The sequence below is a fragment of the Carcharhinus amblyrhynchos genome, chromosome 10 (genome assembly GCF_965287045.1).
Source record: "Carcharhinus amblyrhynchos chromosome 10, sCarAmb.v2.hapA, whole genome shotgun sequence".
Classification (NCBI taxonomy): domain Eukaryota; kingdom Metazoa; phylum Chordata; class Chondrichthyes; order Carcharhiniformes; family Carcharhinidae; genus Carcharhinus; species Carcharhinus amblyrhynchos.
The window spans coordinates 25,739,106-25,754,910 of NC_137333.1; the positions used below are offsets into that span (position 1 = coordinate 25,739,106).

The 15,805-nt window shown below is 39.6% G+C and overlaps 1 protein-coding gene across 1 annotated transcript in view; it reads left to right on the forward strand.

Annotated features, from left to right (window-relative positions):
* The first annotated feature begins 6,195 nt into the window (after window positions 1-6,195).
* The window catches only part of gpc6a (glypican 6a), a 980,820-nt gene continuing 971,210 nt past the window's right edge, over window positions 6,196-15,805 (forward strand). The window contains exon 1 of the mRNA XM_080198144.1: window positions 6,196-6,562. Coding sequence (XP_080054270.1) covers window positions 6,403-6,562 — 160 coding nt within the window. The 5' untranslated portion in view covers window positions 6,196-6,402. The remainder of the gene's footprint in view (window positions 6,563-15,805) is intronic.

Consider the following 15,805-nt stretch of genomic DNA (forward strand, 5'->3'; position numbering starts at 1 on the left):
GGTTAGACTGTCCTTGACATCAAGGCAGCATTTGATTGAGCATGGCATCAAGGAGCCCCAGTAAAACAGGAGTCAAAGGGTGTCAGTGGGAAAACCCTCCTCTAGTTGGAGTCATTCCTGAGACAAAATGTTCTAGGCCCAACCATCTTCAGCTGCTTCATATAGGACCTTCCTTTCAGCATAAGGTCAGAAGTGGGGATGTTCACTGATGACTGCACAATGTTCAGCACTATTTCTGACTCCTCAAATACTGAAACAGCCCACGTCTAAATGCAGTAAAACCTGGACAATATCTAGGCCTGGGCTGACAAATGGCAAGTAACATTCACATAAGTGCCAGGCAATGAGCATTTCCAACAAGATAGAATTTAATCATTGCCACTTGCCATTCAATGGCATTACCATTGCTGAAGCCCACCACTACAACATCCTAGGGGTTACCAATAACCAGAAAGTGAACTGGACTAGGTACATAAATACTATGGTTACAAGGGCAGGTCAGCAGTTCACAATCCTGTGTTGAGTAACTCACCTCCTGACTCTGCAAAGTCTGTTCACCATCTACAAGGCACAAGTCAGGAGTGTGATGGAATACTCTCCATTGCCTGGATGAGTTCAGCTCCAACAACAATCAAGAAGGTTGACAGCATCCAGGACAAAGCAGTCCACTTGATTGGCACCCCATCCACAACATTTACTCCCTCTGTCAACGATACGCAATATCAATATGTACTATCTAAAAGATGCACTGAGGAACTCACTGAGGACTGTTGGACAGCACCTTTCAAACCGACAACCACTTTCATTTAGCAGAACACTGCCACCTGGAAGTTCCCCTCCAAGCCATTCACCATCATGACCTGGATATATATTGCTGTTTCTTCACTGTCACTGGGTCAAAATCCTGGGACTTCCTCCTAAATACCATATGGACAGCAGGTGTTCAAGGAGGTTGTTCTCTCGGGCAATTCAGGATGGGCATTATGCAGACCTAGCCGGTGATGCCTACATCCCATGAATGAATAAAAAAAAAGTTATGCTGCTGAAAACAGCTTAGGATCATTTACAAACTGTGATTTTTTTCATTTTATTTGAACAATTTCCTTTTTCAGTCATAAATATATCAGAGATGGGTAAAGAAAGCTATTTGATGGGGGTGGTTGGCAATGGAAAGTAATGTGTTGATATCTCCAGGAATATGTCCAACAAGAGCTGGCAATTCAATTGACAGAGCAGCTTGCAATGCCATCATTGATTCATAAATCATGTTTCACTGGCTCAATGCACCTACCCATAACTTCAGCAACGCCACTAAGCTTTTTGTTTGAGTTCTTTGGGAGAAACTGATAGCAGTGGAATGTATGATGATTCCACTGTCAACAAATAATTAAGCAATTTTGATTTAAAATATGGATATGGAGAGCACCTTTTTGTTATATCAGATCAGAAGCATTTTAGGAAAGGCAAAAGAGTCCAACCTTTTGGAGCAGGTACACACATAACCAGGTTGTTCTGAAATGATCCTTTTAATCAATGGACTCTAGGCTTGGTGCTTGGTTGGAAAGCAGACTGTTGTCAAACTCTGTTATCTGTTTATCACTTGTTTATTGATACTATATCTAAATAGGTTACAGGATATTGTCTAGCCTAACACAGAACTGAGCGACATCAGTGATACATCATCACCTATGATCTACATCATGCTATGTTAACCCTTTATATTGCACCTCACCCCAAGTATACGGTCCCATTATCAATATCAATAGGAAACTATTTCTTTAACTATTTACATTGCATTTCTGCAATTCCCTTTTTACAACTACAGATTCTACCCAATGCCAACTCCTACACTTCTCCTCCCAAGTTACAGTCCTGAAGGATTCAATTTCTCACAGTGCTCTCGGCCTTTGGGAAAGATATCTTGGCAACATGTGGAGTTTCTTCTGCAAAGTCACCTGCAGAATAACACAGCAATTTAGCAGTATTGCTGCTAAACAAAGTGTAGGGTTCGGGATGACGGAACTGCAAGGACAATGAGGGCTTTTCAACAGAAGACCGATCCAAGAGGGAAGACTGAAATATATCAACCTTTGAAATCTCTGGGATGAGAAGAAAAGTACTTAGAGTTATTTTATTTCTTATTTAATTATTTCTCTGAGGAATTTTCTGCTGCCTGGAAGCACACTGGCAAAGAGTTTCAGAAGAAGAATGATCTTCAACTCCAGGGAAGGCTGTCACAGTCACGTCATTCATTGCTGAACTGGAGACTGAGAAGGCATTGAAGATCTGAGATTTCCATGAACTTAAGCAATGAAGGAAAAAAATGACTTATGGAAACATACACTGAAGTCCCTCTGCACTTGTATCCTCTTTATAGTTGTACTCTTTGTTTCATGTTGTCTCTCCATGTTCTTCCTGTCAAAATAAATCACCTCGTATTTCTCCGTATTGAAAATCATCCGTCAGGTGTCTGCCCATTCCTCTAACTTGTCTATGTCCTTGTAAAGATCTACACACCTTCCTCACAGTTTGCAACGCATTCAGCTTTCCTGAGACAGCAAGATCCAGGTCATTAAAAATCAGGAAAAAGATTCAATCAGCCTTATAACGAAATGAGCTGAAAGCAAAATACTGCAGATGCTGGAATTTGAAACAAAAATGGAAAATGCTGGAAAATCTCAGCAGGTCTGGCAGCATCTGTGGAAAGAAAATAGAACCAATGTTCCGGGAGCGGAACCCAGCTATGACAAAGGTTCATCCAGACTCAATTCTCTCTCCACAGATGCTGCCAGACCTGCTGAAATTTTCCAGCATTTTCTGTTTCTGTAAACAAATGAGCCCAAAGTATAAAATGCCTAAAATGCCATGCTACTCAGGCATATAAACCTGCTGTAGAAAATGTCTGAGTCCTTTTCCTCATAAGTTGCTGATTATCTTCATAAAAAATGTCCAGAACCCCATATTCAAAAGCTCAAGTGCTTCTTACTGTCTTGTAACATCCCATTCCTTCACCTGCATCCCTCATTTCCTACTCCATCTCCCCACTTCCTTGCCTTTGGAAAAAATTGCATCACAGATATACTTGAATGATACATGGATTTAAAGAGTTAAATTTCAAAGACAGATCATATAAAGTAAGGCTAAACATCCTGGAATTTAGAGGATTAAGGGGTGATTTGGTCTAAGTTTTGAAGTTATTAAATGCAGGGTAGATATAAATAAATTAATTCTGCTAGTTGGGAAATTTAGGATTCTGGAATGTAGCCTAAAAATTAGACCCAAATCTTTCAGGAATATAATCCCTACAGTGCAGAAGGAAGCCATTCAGCTCACTGAGTTGACACCTACTCTCTGAAAGAGCATCTTACCCAGTCACCACCCTGCCCCCTCAACCAAACCCTGTGTATTTACCATGGTTAATCCAACCTAATTTACATATCTTGGATACTAAGAGCCAATTTAACATTGCCAATCCACCTAACCTGCACATCTTTGGATTTTAGGAGGAAACAGACATGGGGAGAATGTGCAAGTTCCAGACAGTCACCCAAGGCCAGAATCAAACTTGTGTCTCTGGCTCTGCTAACCATTGTGCCACAGTGGCACCCCTAAATGAAATCAGGAAACACTCGATGGTGTGGACATTTAGAATAACTTTTGCTTAACAGATTAAACTCAGTCAATAATTAAATTTAGGTTTGAGCTTGATAGATTTCTTTTAGCCAAAACTCCAACAGGATAAGGATCAAGAGTTAACATGAAGTTAGGTCAAAGATAAGATACCAGCTCCTTGAATGGCAAGACAGATTCTAGTGATTAATGGCCTACTTGTATTGCTGTATTCCTCCACTCCTTCCACGTCCGCCTATTCCCATCCATCTTCCCTCCCTTTCTTTGTTTGTTCCCTATTCTCCTTCCTTTCTCTTCTACTCTCTCTATCCTATCTATTCCTATTCCTTCATATTCTCTTCTCTATTAGCTCTCCATTTTATTTTTATTTACCCAACATCTTTCCTCACTACCTCGCCTGCATTTGTCTTCCATACTCTGTCAGGTATCAGTCCTGGCTCAGTTTTAGGACTCTTGTCTCTCACCCAGGAGGTTGTGGGCTCAGGTCCTACTCCAGAGACTTGATCATAAAATCTGTGCTATGGCTCTAACACAGTACTGAGGGAGTTCTGAACTATCAGAGGTGTGCCATTCAGGTGAGATTATTAACTGAGGCCCTGTTTGTTCTCTCAGATTCATGTAAAAACAAATTTCCCAGCAATATTTTGAAGAAGAGCCGTGGTATTATTCCTAGTGCTCTGGCCAATATTTATACCTCAGTCAATATATCTAAAGAAATATGATTATCTGGTCATTTTATTGGAGTTTAGCTTGAGTGCATAAACTTGCTGTTGCCTTTCCTACATTACGAAAACAGCTCCACTTCAGAAGGTACATTAGCAGCTGTATAGCACTTTGAAACATATGAGGGTCATTAAAGGCAAATAAATGAAAGTATTTTTCCTTCCAGCCCCCCTCCTCTTTTCCATCCCCATTAATTTCTCCCTTCCGCATCCACCTTTCCATGTCCATCTTCCCTTTTCCATTTCCCTTTCCCTTCTTCTTATTTCCCCATCTTTATTCTCCCTTAAGTCTCCATCCCCACAATTCCTCAGCCTTCACTCCCTCTTCTGTTCTCCCTCACTTCTGTACTCACTTACCCTCCCCAATCTCCACCTTTTTCAGAACGTGAAAACAGATCAGACCAGTATTCTTATTTTCCCGTTTTACTGTATATAAGACCATTTCAAAGTATATAAGACCAGTTCAGGCCAGTATTCTTACTTCCCCATTTACTGGTGTTCAATTGGACAGTATATAGATTAGTTGAGACCAGTATTCTCATTTCCCTGTTTTACTTGTGTTCCATTTTAAAGCATACAAGACCATTTCAGGCCAGTGTTCTTATTTCCCCATTTTACTGTTTTCCTTTCCTTCTGGGTTCTTCCCACTCAATCCCACTCCTCCATCCTGACCATTTTACCTTTCCCCTTCCCCTCCTGATTCCCACTTGCCTTCCCCTTGCTCGTTGTCTTTTCCTTTCCCACTTCCTCTGCAATATTGTTCCTATTCCTCTCCTTCCCCTCACCACGCCAAACATTCCTTGCGTCAACTTTATCCCATTGGCCACTCACTCCTGGGTCAGAAGGTTGGGGTTTCTACTGGAGGCACAAGTTCATAATCTGAGATAACAACACAATAGTGTTATATGGAAGGATGCAGCATTTTCACAGTTGCCTTGTGTGACTGATAGTTCAAGTAGATTCTACAGTGGGCTCGGTGGAAGAACAGGCACACTGCTCTCTGATTTCTTCCCTCAACCAACACCGATTAATAAAAAGCAGATTTAACCAGTCAGTCTTCTCATTGCTTTTTGCAGGTTGGTGTTGCTGCAGTGACTGCTTGCCTTTGCCTGCACAACAGTTTCTGCACTCCAAAGTAATTACTGCATGTGGAATGAGATGTGGTAAAGCACTAAACCAAAGCCAGTTTATTTTTTGCGAGGATAAAGGGTGATATTTTAAAATAAACATGACAATTATCTTCCCAGTGCAGCTCTGGAGTGGGGGATGGGGTAGTACTGAAGGGGGGGAGAGAACAGGTCTGTATTCACAGGCTGCTGCTGCTGTGCAGTCAGGCAGTCCCACAGAGCAGCAGGTCCTTAGCATTGCCATGAAAATACCTTTACTCACTAACTACCGGCAAGAAAGCAGCAAAATGAAGTTTAGAAATGTCCCCTTAAAGCTAGACTGAGATTTCTGGTGGAATGCTGTGGTGAAATGAAGAGATTTGCTTGACAGGAATGCACTGTGTGGAGAAGATGTGGTGAGGAAGTTGAGAGGCGCCTTCCGTCGCCAGAAGTCCAGTCCGGGTTTTGCCTTGTATCCTGCTTCTGGGATCTGAGAGCATCCAGAGGCGGAGGGTTTTTTTTAATATATTCCAGGATCTCTCTGACTCGGAGCTTTCAGTCTCAGGCTCCCCGAGTGAACTTCAGTGATCAGGCACACACCAGCATTTCACCCACACACACACATCGGGATCCATGAGGGTGGCCTCAGCTCATCCAGAGTGGATCGCTAGAGGAAAAAGCGGCGACTTCTTGCCTTTTTAAGTAGTCAGTCCCCCCCCCCCCCGGCCCCCCCGGATTATATGTCTGTATGTGTGTGTGTCTGTACCAATGTCCTAATCTGCAGCCGGGAAGCCGAGTGAAAAGCAGCCAGCGCTACCTGGAGAATTGGCCTCAGCTCGCTGTTTGACAGGACTTTTCAGGGGAGTTCGTCAGGGTTTGGGCTGGGGCAAGGAAAAAAAAACAAAAGTGGATTTTCAACATCTGTCTGCACGCACACCACCACCATGTCCTGGATTTCTGCTCTCTTGGCGGTGCTCTGCACTTTAACTGTGTTTTGCCGTTCGGTTCTGGCTGATGCGAAAGCTCGGACCTGTTCTGAGGTGAGACAGGCTTACAGTGCGAAAGGATTCAGCCTCAGCAACATCCCCTACCAGGAGATCTCCGGTAAGGACACTTCACACCTTCCACAGCAGCTCCACAACTTCAACACTCACAATGGTCCAGAAACTTAGTGCTGCCTTTCAAGGTGCACAAGTTGGAGTCGTTTTGTGTCGTTACTTCATTCAGTTTAGCTGTGTGCTTAATCATTATTGAAAGAAAGATACAGCCAGCTGCTTTCATTGTCCGGGTTTAGTTTCGAAGTTTTAAAATTGAATTTAAAAGGCACATCTTTTTGTCAATAACTGAGGGTTAACATGGTTAAAGAATGACTTCACCCCTTCCCCCCACAACTTTTTTTACTTTACTGTATCAGGGATGAAAATCATCCTTTAATGAGTTATTACATGTTAAACATAAGACTGATCATGTGGCACAAAGAATATTCTTGCCAGCATTGGAGGCAGGACCATAGTATTCAAAAGCTGCACAAACATTTGCAGGTTCATGTTTATTTGGGACTAACCTCGTTGAATATTTTCAATACATGCAATATATGTAATGTATTGTTTTATATATGGAATTGTATTTGTGAAGCTTAGTAAGGGGATCTTAATGTACATGTGGAGCTTGGGTCAATATGTGCCTAAAGGGTCCAAGCTGTAAGTGTCTACATGTGCCAAACAGTAATTAATTCTAAGAGTTTTGTGCAAAATTACTTTTCACTTACTTTCTTCATTAACAATGTCTCGTATTTCAACAAAATGTATGCTGACAGCAAACTTGAGGTAATGTGGTTATTATCAAGGAAAGTAGATGTATAACATTGAATACACAACATTTGCTCTGTCTGTTGAGCTTGGTGGCTATGAACAGAAATATGACAGTGGGATTTGAATATGCACATACACAAATGGTTTTGGATGGGTTATGCCTTAGTGTTCCTGATAAGTTCTAACTTACGACCAACGTACTTTGTGCATAAGTCAGAAGAGAGGAAATTATATTTGTCCATATTAAATTAAGTGTCCTCCTTATTTTAAAGTTGATTACAATTCAATGGTCTTTTAATAATACTATGAAATAGTAACTGAAACTGGCTTAAATTAGAACGGAGGCTGATAATCCTGGAGTGGGAAATTATATGGCTTATATTTTCAAATGAGCCACGTTTTGCAAGTCAAATAATGTAAATCAAAACCTGAGAGTTTTACTTTTTAATCAATAGCTGTTAAATTATACACAAATAATACAATTGATTGTGTTTTCAAATTAAGTTATTGCACTAAAATTGCTTAGTATCACACATTGAGGTCTCCCATTGCCAGCCCACTACTTTATACATAAAATTTCAACATTGTTTTACTTCCTAATTTTATTCTGTGGTTTTACACCAGTTTACACTAATATGCTTAGCATTGCCATTAGAATCCAATGAACAGGTACCTTTATCAGATTTTTGCCAGAAGGAAATTTTTAGTTGCTGCGATGGTAGTGCTTCCAAATTTTCAGAGGGCAGAATATTTTTGATAGTTCTAACTGTGCTTCCACTGGGTTTCATTCACCACCTATTCAGACTACTGAAATGTTGGCACTGATGTTGTTTATACATCATGTTGATAGCCTTCCAAATATGAGCTCAGAAAACAAATTATATCCAACTGTCATGATGAGGAGTAATTCTTATTTATAGCTGCATTGATCAATTTTTGGACAGTATTTCCAATAAAATAACCAGTGTTCAGTGTATACACAGAGATGTTTAGATGTGACATGGGTTTTGAATTTATTTTAACATTAAAATAGTAGAAAAATGACAAATTAATTATAGGGATAATGCCAGCTGTTCTTAATTTTGCTGTAAGTCCACAATTAGCTGTGTACAGTACCAGCAACCCTAGGGAAGCCAGATCAACCACCTTCTCTGGAGGACTGTTTGATATAAAAGCACTCATATTGTTTAACACAGTAATAGATTCTCTTTCTTGTCCATTACAGGTAGCACTTAGAGTTATTCACGAATCTATTTAACATACTTTACGGAGAACATATTTGACTTTGATTCTATATTGAGGAGGAGTATTGCTGGAGTGTCCATAACCACTGTGGTTGCCTGTGTTAATCCAGGCTGTGTGATTATGTCTGTGAAGTGGTGATAGTGGCCTGGTGGTAAATGGAGAACTGTGCATTTACCACGAGCTCCAATTATGAACATTTAATTAATGGATCTATTGGGTGCAGTTTGTTTTTGATTTAACAGTGTGTTCGACTTTTTCATATAGAGGCGATATTTTTGAACTTGGAGTCTGCCAATACTTTGAAAGAAAAAGTGTGAAAATTGTTTGAGAATTCTGTAGCGTACAGAATGTACCAAAAGCTGATGGATTTCCCCTGGCATTGCTTGTGGATTGGTATAGATCAGAGGCTTGTTTAAATGGAAAATCTCAATGCAGTCACAAGCCAAACCTAATGATAAAATGTAGAAGTTTTCTGAAATAGCCATTATTTACACCATTTAACATTTTAAACTTATTCACTAACAAATTTTTAATTACATGGAATATATATAATTTAACTTTTATTTCAGGAATAAATAGGTTTAATTTAATGTGCTGCAGGGGAGTTAATAATTCAACAAATAATAAGTAGAATAACAGTGAATTTTCACACCAGGTTGGACATCATTGGACTGGGAAATGACTAATACTTACTGACCAAGTTGTTATTTACTTATATTGTCCTAATGGATTTGGTGTAGGTAAAGGTGAGTGTTTCATTAATCTGTCTGTTTGAGGGAGTAGTTCAAAAGTAGGCTGGAGCCTGGGAGGCAAAGGAATCAAATAGGATGCAAGTTAGAATCTTGCAGTGGGGTCTAAGTGACCAGACCCAAAGAAACATATGGAGAGATGATGGTTTATAGCCCTCACATTTTTAACACATTTCTCCAGCTGCTTATGATACTGAAGGTAGAATTGACGAGCAGCTGTCAGGATTGATGTGCTTGCATAAATTATCTTTGTGTAATGCAATTGGCAAGACAAGACTTTGCAATAATCACTCACAGATGTGTTAATAATATGATGACCCAAATCATGCTGAGTTGGGCATGTTCCGGTTAGATATTACTCCTGCCCTCGTCAACTTGAATTTATTTTGTACAATAATGTGCTGTAAGTGTGAGCTGTGGCAAGGGCAACAGGGCATCTGGAACTTTGGTAAACAGTGGGAGCAATAGAAATCTCAACAAATGAGATCTAAAGACTGTGAAACAAAAAGCAATGATGGAAAAAGAGAGCAAATTTGAGTCAAATCAAGTACAAAAAGAAATAAAGAGAAAGAAAGATTGAATTAAGATAGAGAAAAAAATACATTAAAAATCTCAAACGACCTACTATGTGCTGGAATAAGGCTTTGAATTATTTTCTTTCTGGGTCAGAATGATTGATTAGCAGTCATTAACAATGATCATATTGTTAGAAGAGTACTTGAACTATTAATTATGAACCTTGTCTTTTTGTGGCAAGTTTAATGGACAGTTAGCATACAAATAGAGCAATGTTCTTCAAAATGTTGGAGGTGCTAATGGAGAGATGCCATTTGTGCAAGTAAAGTGGAGGAGTAGCTTAAATTGATCAGCAAGTTCTAGAGATTCCCAGCTAACAATGTATCTCACTTCGCCTGATCATTTGCTCTGCTTCAGAGATATGCCTGCTAAAATGTTCCAGCATCACTTTCATAGCCTCTCCCCTCCCTGCAGATAACCAGCCCAGCATTTATTTCAATAGCATACAATGACTGGAGATTTAGGCTCAAAAATTGAGGTGCAAAACTGCTGGAGGTCAGCGATGTAATTGATATATTGACCTGTTCTAAGATTGGTAGGCATTGTAAAAACAATGAATAAAAACAACCACTTCTAAGACATTTTTTTTCATTTTCCAGGGGTGAAGTGCTGTATTTTTCAGAAAAATACCCAAATGCAGTAAAATAACTGGAAGCAGAGCACAACTGAAACTTTTAGATAAAGTATAGCATTATAACTGCATGGGAATTAATTCAGAGAAGACATCCAATTAACTGATTATTTTATGGCTTTTAAGTTGGAATATCCATTTTTTGTCAAAATTACATAGTTTTGTGTTACTTTATCCCTTTAATTGAAAAGAATTTGAAGAGACTTTCGTTTATGTTTTTTTGATTTTTAAGTACAGAATTTACTCAATTCTGGGAAATTATCTCCACTCATTTTATTTCAGATTTCGCAGAAAAATAATGTGCCATACTCATGAAAGAAGGCAGGTACCTTGTTTGAGAAGGAAAGGCTGTTGTTGTTCTTTGTTTTACAATATCTTGTGACCATAGAACAGATTATTCTAAATCAAACATACGAGACATTGAAATAAAAGCAGAAAATGCTGGAAAAACTCAGGTCTGTCAGCATCTATGGAGAGAGAAACAGGGTTAATGTTTCTTACCTATAAGATTCTTCTTTAGCTCTGAAGTAGAGTCATACGGACAAAAAATGTTAACTGTTTCATCTCTTTACAAATGCTGACAGACTTGCTAAGTTTTTCCAGTATTTTCTGTTTTTATTTCAGATTTTCAGCATCTACAGTATTTTGCTATCTTTACATGAGGCATTGCTTTCACTTAAAGACAATAGTTATGTAGAATGATCACGGAAGTGATGACGTTTATTTTAGTATGACTGATTATTGATTGCTCATTGAGGATAATTGAATTTTGCTGAAGAAAGGAGACATATTATCAATGAGTTTCATTTTGCAGTTATCAGAATCACTGCAAGAATGCCAAATTTCAAAAAATGACAAAAATATATACCACACAATCATTTGAAATTTAGCAATCTTGTGCTTGTCCTGATGAGTGCAAGAATAAAATCTTCGACAACATGTCTCTCTATTCAACAATATTCAAATTCTGACCACCAAGTGACTACCTGTATAATTGAATTTCAAACCTCGGATCACTTTGTTGTTGTCATGTGTTTGGATTAGGATTGTTATAGCCTACAGACACAAATGGTTAATTAGAAGATTTTTGCATCAGCATTTAGTTATTCAACAATTCAAGCCAAAAATACATATTTGCAAATGCTGAATAAAAATTACTTTGCACAGAAGCGAGCCTGGCGTTTGTCTCTAGGTGAAATTTTCTAGTCAAACTGTGGAGAATTAGAATTTATTTTATGCATGCAATAGAATGCTTTATATTTCCATGTAATTAGATCAGGAATTCCACATATGGCAGATTGATTAATGATTTAGAAATTGTGTGTTTATATTCAGATTTTAATTTGGATTGGCTGTTTGCTTATCGGGAGCTCCATGTACTTGATTTTCCAGCAGCTCGTTTCCTGACAATGCTCAAATTCAAATTCCATCTGCTCCTCCTGCCGAATCCTATCGCAGGACTGTGACAAATAGTGAAATAAAACAACTTGCAAATGAAGAACTGATAGCTTTTCACAAGGCAATCGAAAAGGGATACTGTACCATTCTCCAGTTTAAATGCAGTCTTGCTTCCACAGCTTTTTAAAGAGATGGTTTTCAGTCTGAGTTTGATATGTTCTGCATAATGGTGGTGGAAATAAAACTACATAAATTAGGCCAATGAAGTTATGAAAAATTTTACAGGTTGCAGTATCTCTACATGATTCTGCAGTCCAGTGTGAGGACTAATTATGTATTGTAGAACAGTGCTGATTAAGGGAGCCATTGGCTGGTTTGCTGCTAAGCCAGAAGGAGGCTCTGTTGTGTAGCTGGCAGCTGTGTTAATACTGTATAATACTCGAGAGATGTTTAGAGTCAGAAGAACAGACCTACAGTTTTGTTCAGTAAAATTCTGTCCACACAAACGGAGAAGTTTCTATTTGATGCTTTTGTTGTTCTATAGTAGTGCAATCATACACTACACATGTACAAAGTCCACTCTCAGTTATTTCAGTACATGATGATGGACAAAACACATAACATAGTAATCCGTTCTGACTAGATTCAGAAAATTATTTGTGAAAATACTTTGAAACAAATCTTCTGGTAATATCTAACTGATATGTTTGCTCTTTTGATGGTGTAGCTTACAGAACCAACTTACACTTGTACAGCATCTTTAGCAAAGTAAAATATCCCAAGATACTGCAAAAGAATGTTACAACACAAAATATGACTCCAAGTTAGTTAATGAGATATAAGAATAGATGACCAAAAGCTTGCTGAAAGAGTGGAGGGTGGGGGAATGTTGAAGAATGTTAAAGTCAGAGAGGCAGAGAATTTGGAGAGGGTATTTCACATCTTAGTGCCTAGCAGCCTGAGGCATATGACTGCCAGTGGTGGAGTGATGAAAATCAGGGTTGCTAAAGAGGCCAGCGTTTGGGGAGCATTTTGAAGGATTACAGATAGGAAATGGGATTTTACGGCTTTGCTCATCCCAAAAATGTAAAATCCTGCCCGAGAACAACAGATCTTTCCGTGGTCAGCCCCTCACCCTTTCCAATTCCCGTGGTGAGCACGATGGTAAAAGTATGGCCAAGGAGTCTAAAGACCATGGCCTCACAAATTTGGTTGAATTCTTTGAGTAGGTAACTAAGTGTGTGGACAAAGGTAGAGCAGTTGATGTTGTATACATGGATTTTAGTAAGGCGTTTGATAAGGTTCCCCATGGTAGGCTGATGAAGAAGATAATGATGTGTGGGATAGAAGGAAATTTGGCCGATTGGATAAATAACTGGCTGTCTCATAGAAGACAGAGGGTGGTGGTGGAAGGAAAATTTTCAGACTGGAGGCCAGTTACCAGCGGTGTACTACAGGGGTCAGTGCTGGATCCTCTGCTATTTGTGATATTTATCAATGACTTGGAAGAGGGGGCTAAAAGGTGAGTTAGTAATTTTGCTGACGACACCAAGATTGGTGGAGTAATGGCTGAGGTGGAGGGCTCGTGCAGGCTGCGAAGAGACATTGATAGGATGCAGAGCTGGGCTGAAAAGTGGCAGATGGAGTTTAACCCTGATAAGTGTGAAGTGATTCATTTTGGTAGGACAAACTTATATGCGGATTACAGGGTCAATGGCAGGGTTCTAAGGAATGTGAAGGAACAGAGAGACCTTGGGGTTCATATCCACAGATCTCTGAAGGTTGCCACTCAAGTGGATAGAGCCATGAAGAAGGCTTATAGTGTGTTAGCGTTTATTAACAGGGGGTTTGAGTTTAAGAGCTGTGGGGTTATGCCGGATGTTGGTGAGACCACATATGGAGTATTGTGTTCAGTTCTGGTCACCTCACTATAAGAAGGATGTGGAAACATTGGAGAGAGTGCAGAGGAGATTTACCAGGATGCTGCTTGGTTTGGAGGGTAGGTCTTATGAGGAAAGGTTGAGGGAGCTGGGGCTTTTCTCTTTGGAGCGGAGGACGATGAAAGGCGACTTGATAGAGGTTTATAAGATGATGAGAGGGATTGATAGAGTGGACGTGCAGAGACTATTTCCTCGGGTGGATGTAGCTGTTACTAGGGCGCTTAACTATAAAGTTCATGGTTGGAGATATAAGAGGGATGTCCGAGGTAGGTTCTTCACCCAGAGAGGGGTTGGGGTGTGGAATAGGCTGCCTACTGTGATAGTGGAGTCAGATACTTTAGGAACTTTCAAGCGGTTATTGGATAGGCACATGGAGCACTCCAGAATTATAGGGAGGGGATAGCTTAATCTTGGGACTGGACATAGCTTGGCACAACATTGAGGGCTGAAGGGCCTGCACTGTGCTGTAATGTTCTGTGTTCTGAATTTGAAAACAGAATGACAACTTTAAGATTGCAGCATTGCTTATTTGGGAACCCGTGTAGGTAAACAAGCATGGTAGGGGGTGAATGGGAGTTGGGATGAGTTAAGACAGTGGCAGAAGGTTTTGGATGACCTCAGGTTTGTGCATGGAGAGTGTGGGAGACAGTCAGGGTGAATTGGAATAGTAAAGTGCAGAGATACCAGCATGTATAAGGTTTTCTGCAGCAAAAAGAGAAGCAATGGAGTCAGGGGATTTTATTGAGGTAGAAATAGGCTCAAACACATCAGAAACTCATCTCCTGCTCATATATAATGCCAAGATTGAGATCAGCCTGGTTAAATCACAGTCAGTTGCCAAGGAAAAGGACAGAGTCAGTGACTGGGGAAATTCTGGAAAATTCCTCCTCTACTGATATTTTGCTTTCCCCCTTTAAGATTTTCCTTAAAATCCAGCTCCTCGACCCAACCTTTTGTTATCTGACCCTATATCACTTTATGTGACTAGATTTCTTTCTTAAATAATGCTACTGTGAAGTGGCTTGGAATGTTTATTACGCGAAGTATGCTGGTTTTGATTTGAATATTGTCACGTGTTAGTATATAGTGACAATATATTGTTTTTGTATATATTGTATATATTGTATTGTATATTGTTTTTTGCAGGCTGCACACACAATACATACTTTTCATAAAGTGGAAGTAGAAGTGATAGACTGCTGCCTGAGTGGCAGCCAAAATAGATATCTATTGCAAGTTACATAGACCCAGTTCTGTAGCAGTTGATGTGATTTGATTTATTAATATCACGTACTGAGACACAGTGAAAAGTAAGTTTCTTACGTGCAATACAGGCAAAACATGTTGGAGACAGTAAAAAGTCTGACAACACCAGGTTTAAGTCCAACCGATTTATTGGTTTATATGCTTTATGTGCTCTGTCTGAGGCCAGAACTCTTCATTCACCTGACGAAGGGACTAACCCCGAAAGCTAGTGAGTGTACTATCAAATAAATCAGTTGGACTTAAACCTGGTGTTGTCAGACTTTTTACTGTGTTTACCCCAGTCCAATGCCGGCATATCCTCATCAAAACATGTTGGAAACATAAGGGAAAAGGAAAAGAATATGGTACAGAATACAGTGTTGCAGTTATAAGTAGGATGAAGAGAAAGTTTGGCTTAATATATAATAGGATCCTGGTGACAGCAGGGAAGAAGCTGTTCTTGAATCTGTTGGTACCTGTTTTCAGACTTGTGTATCTTTTCCTGACAGAAGGAGGTGCAAGAGAGTATATTGGGTGCATGGGTCCTTGATCATGCTGGCTGCTTTCCCAAGGCAGCAAAAAAAGTGCAGACACAGTCAATGGATGGGAGGCTGGCTTGTGTTAAGAACTGGACTACATTCACAACAATTGTAATTTTGTGCAGTCTTATTAGAATGCATATATCCTTGTAGTAAGGATGGAATAGTGAGGCATCAATAGGAGCAAGTTCACAGTTAAAGTCAGAGATCCCC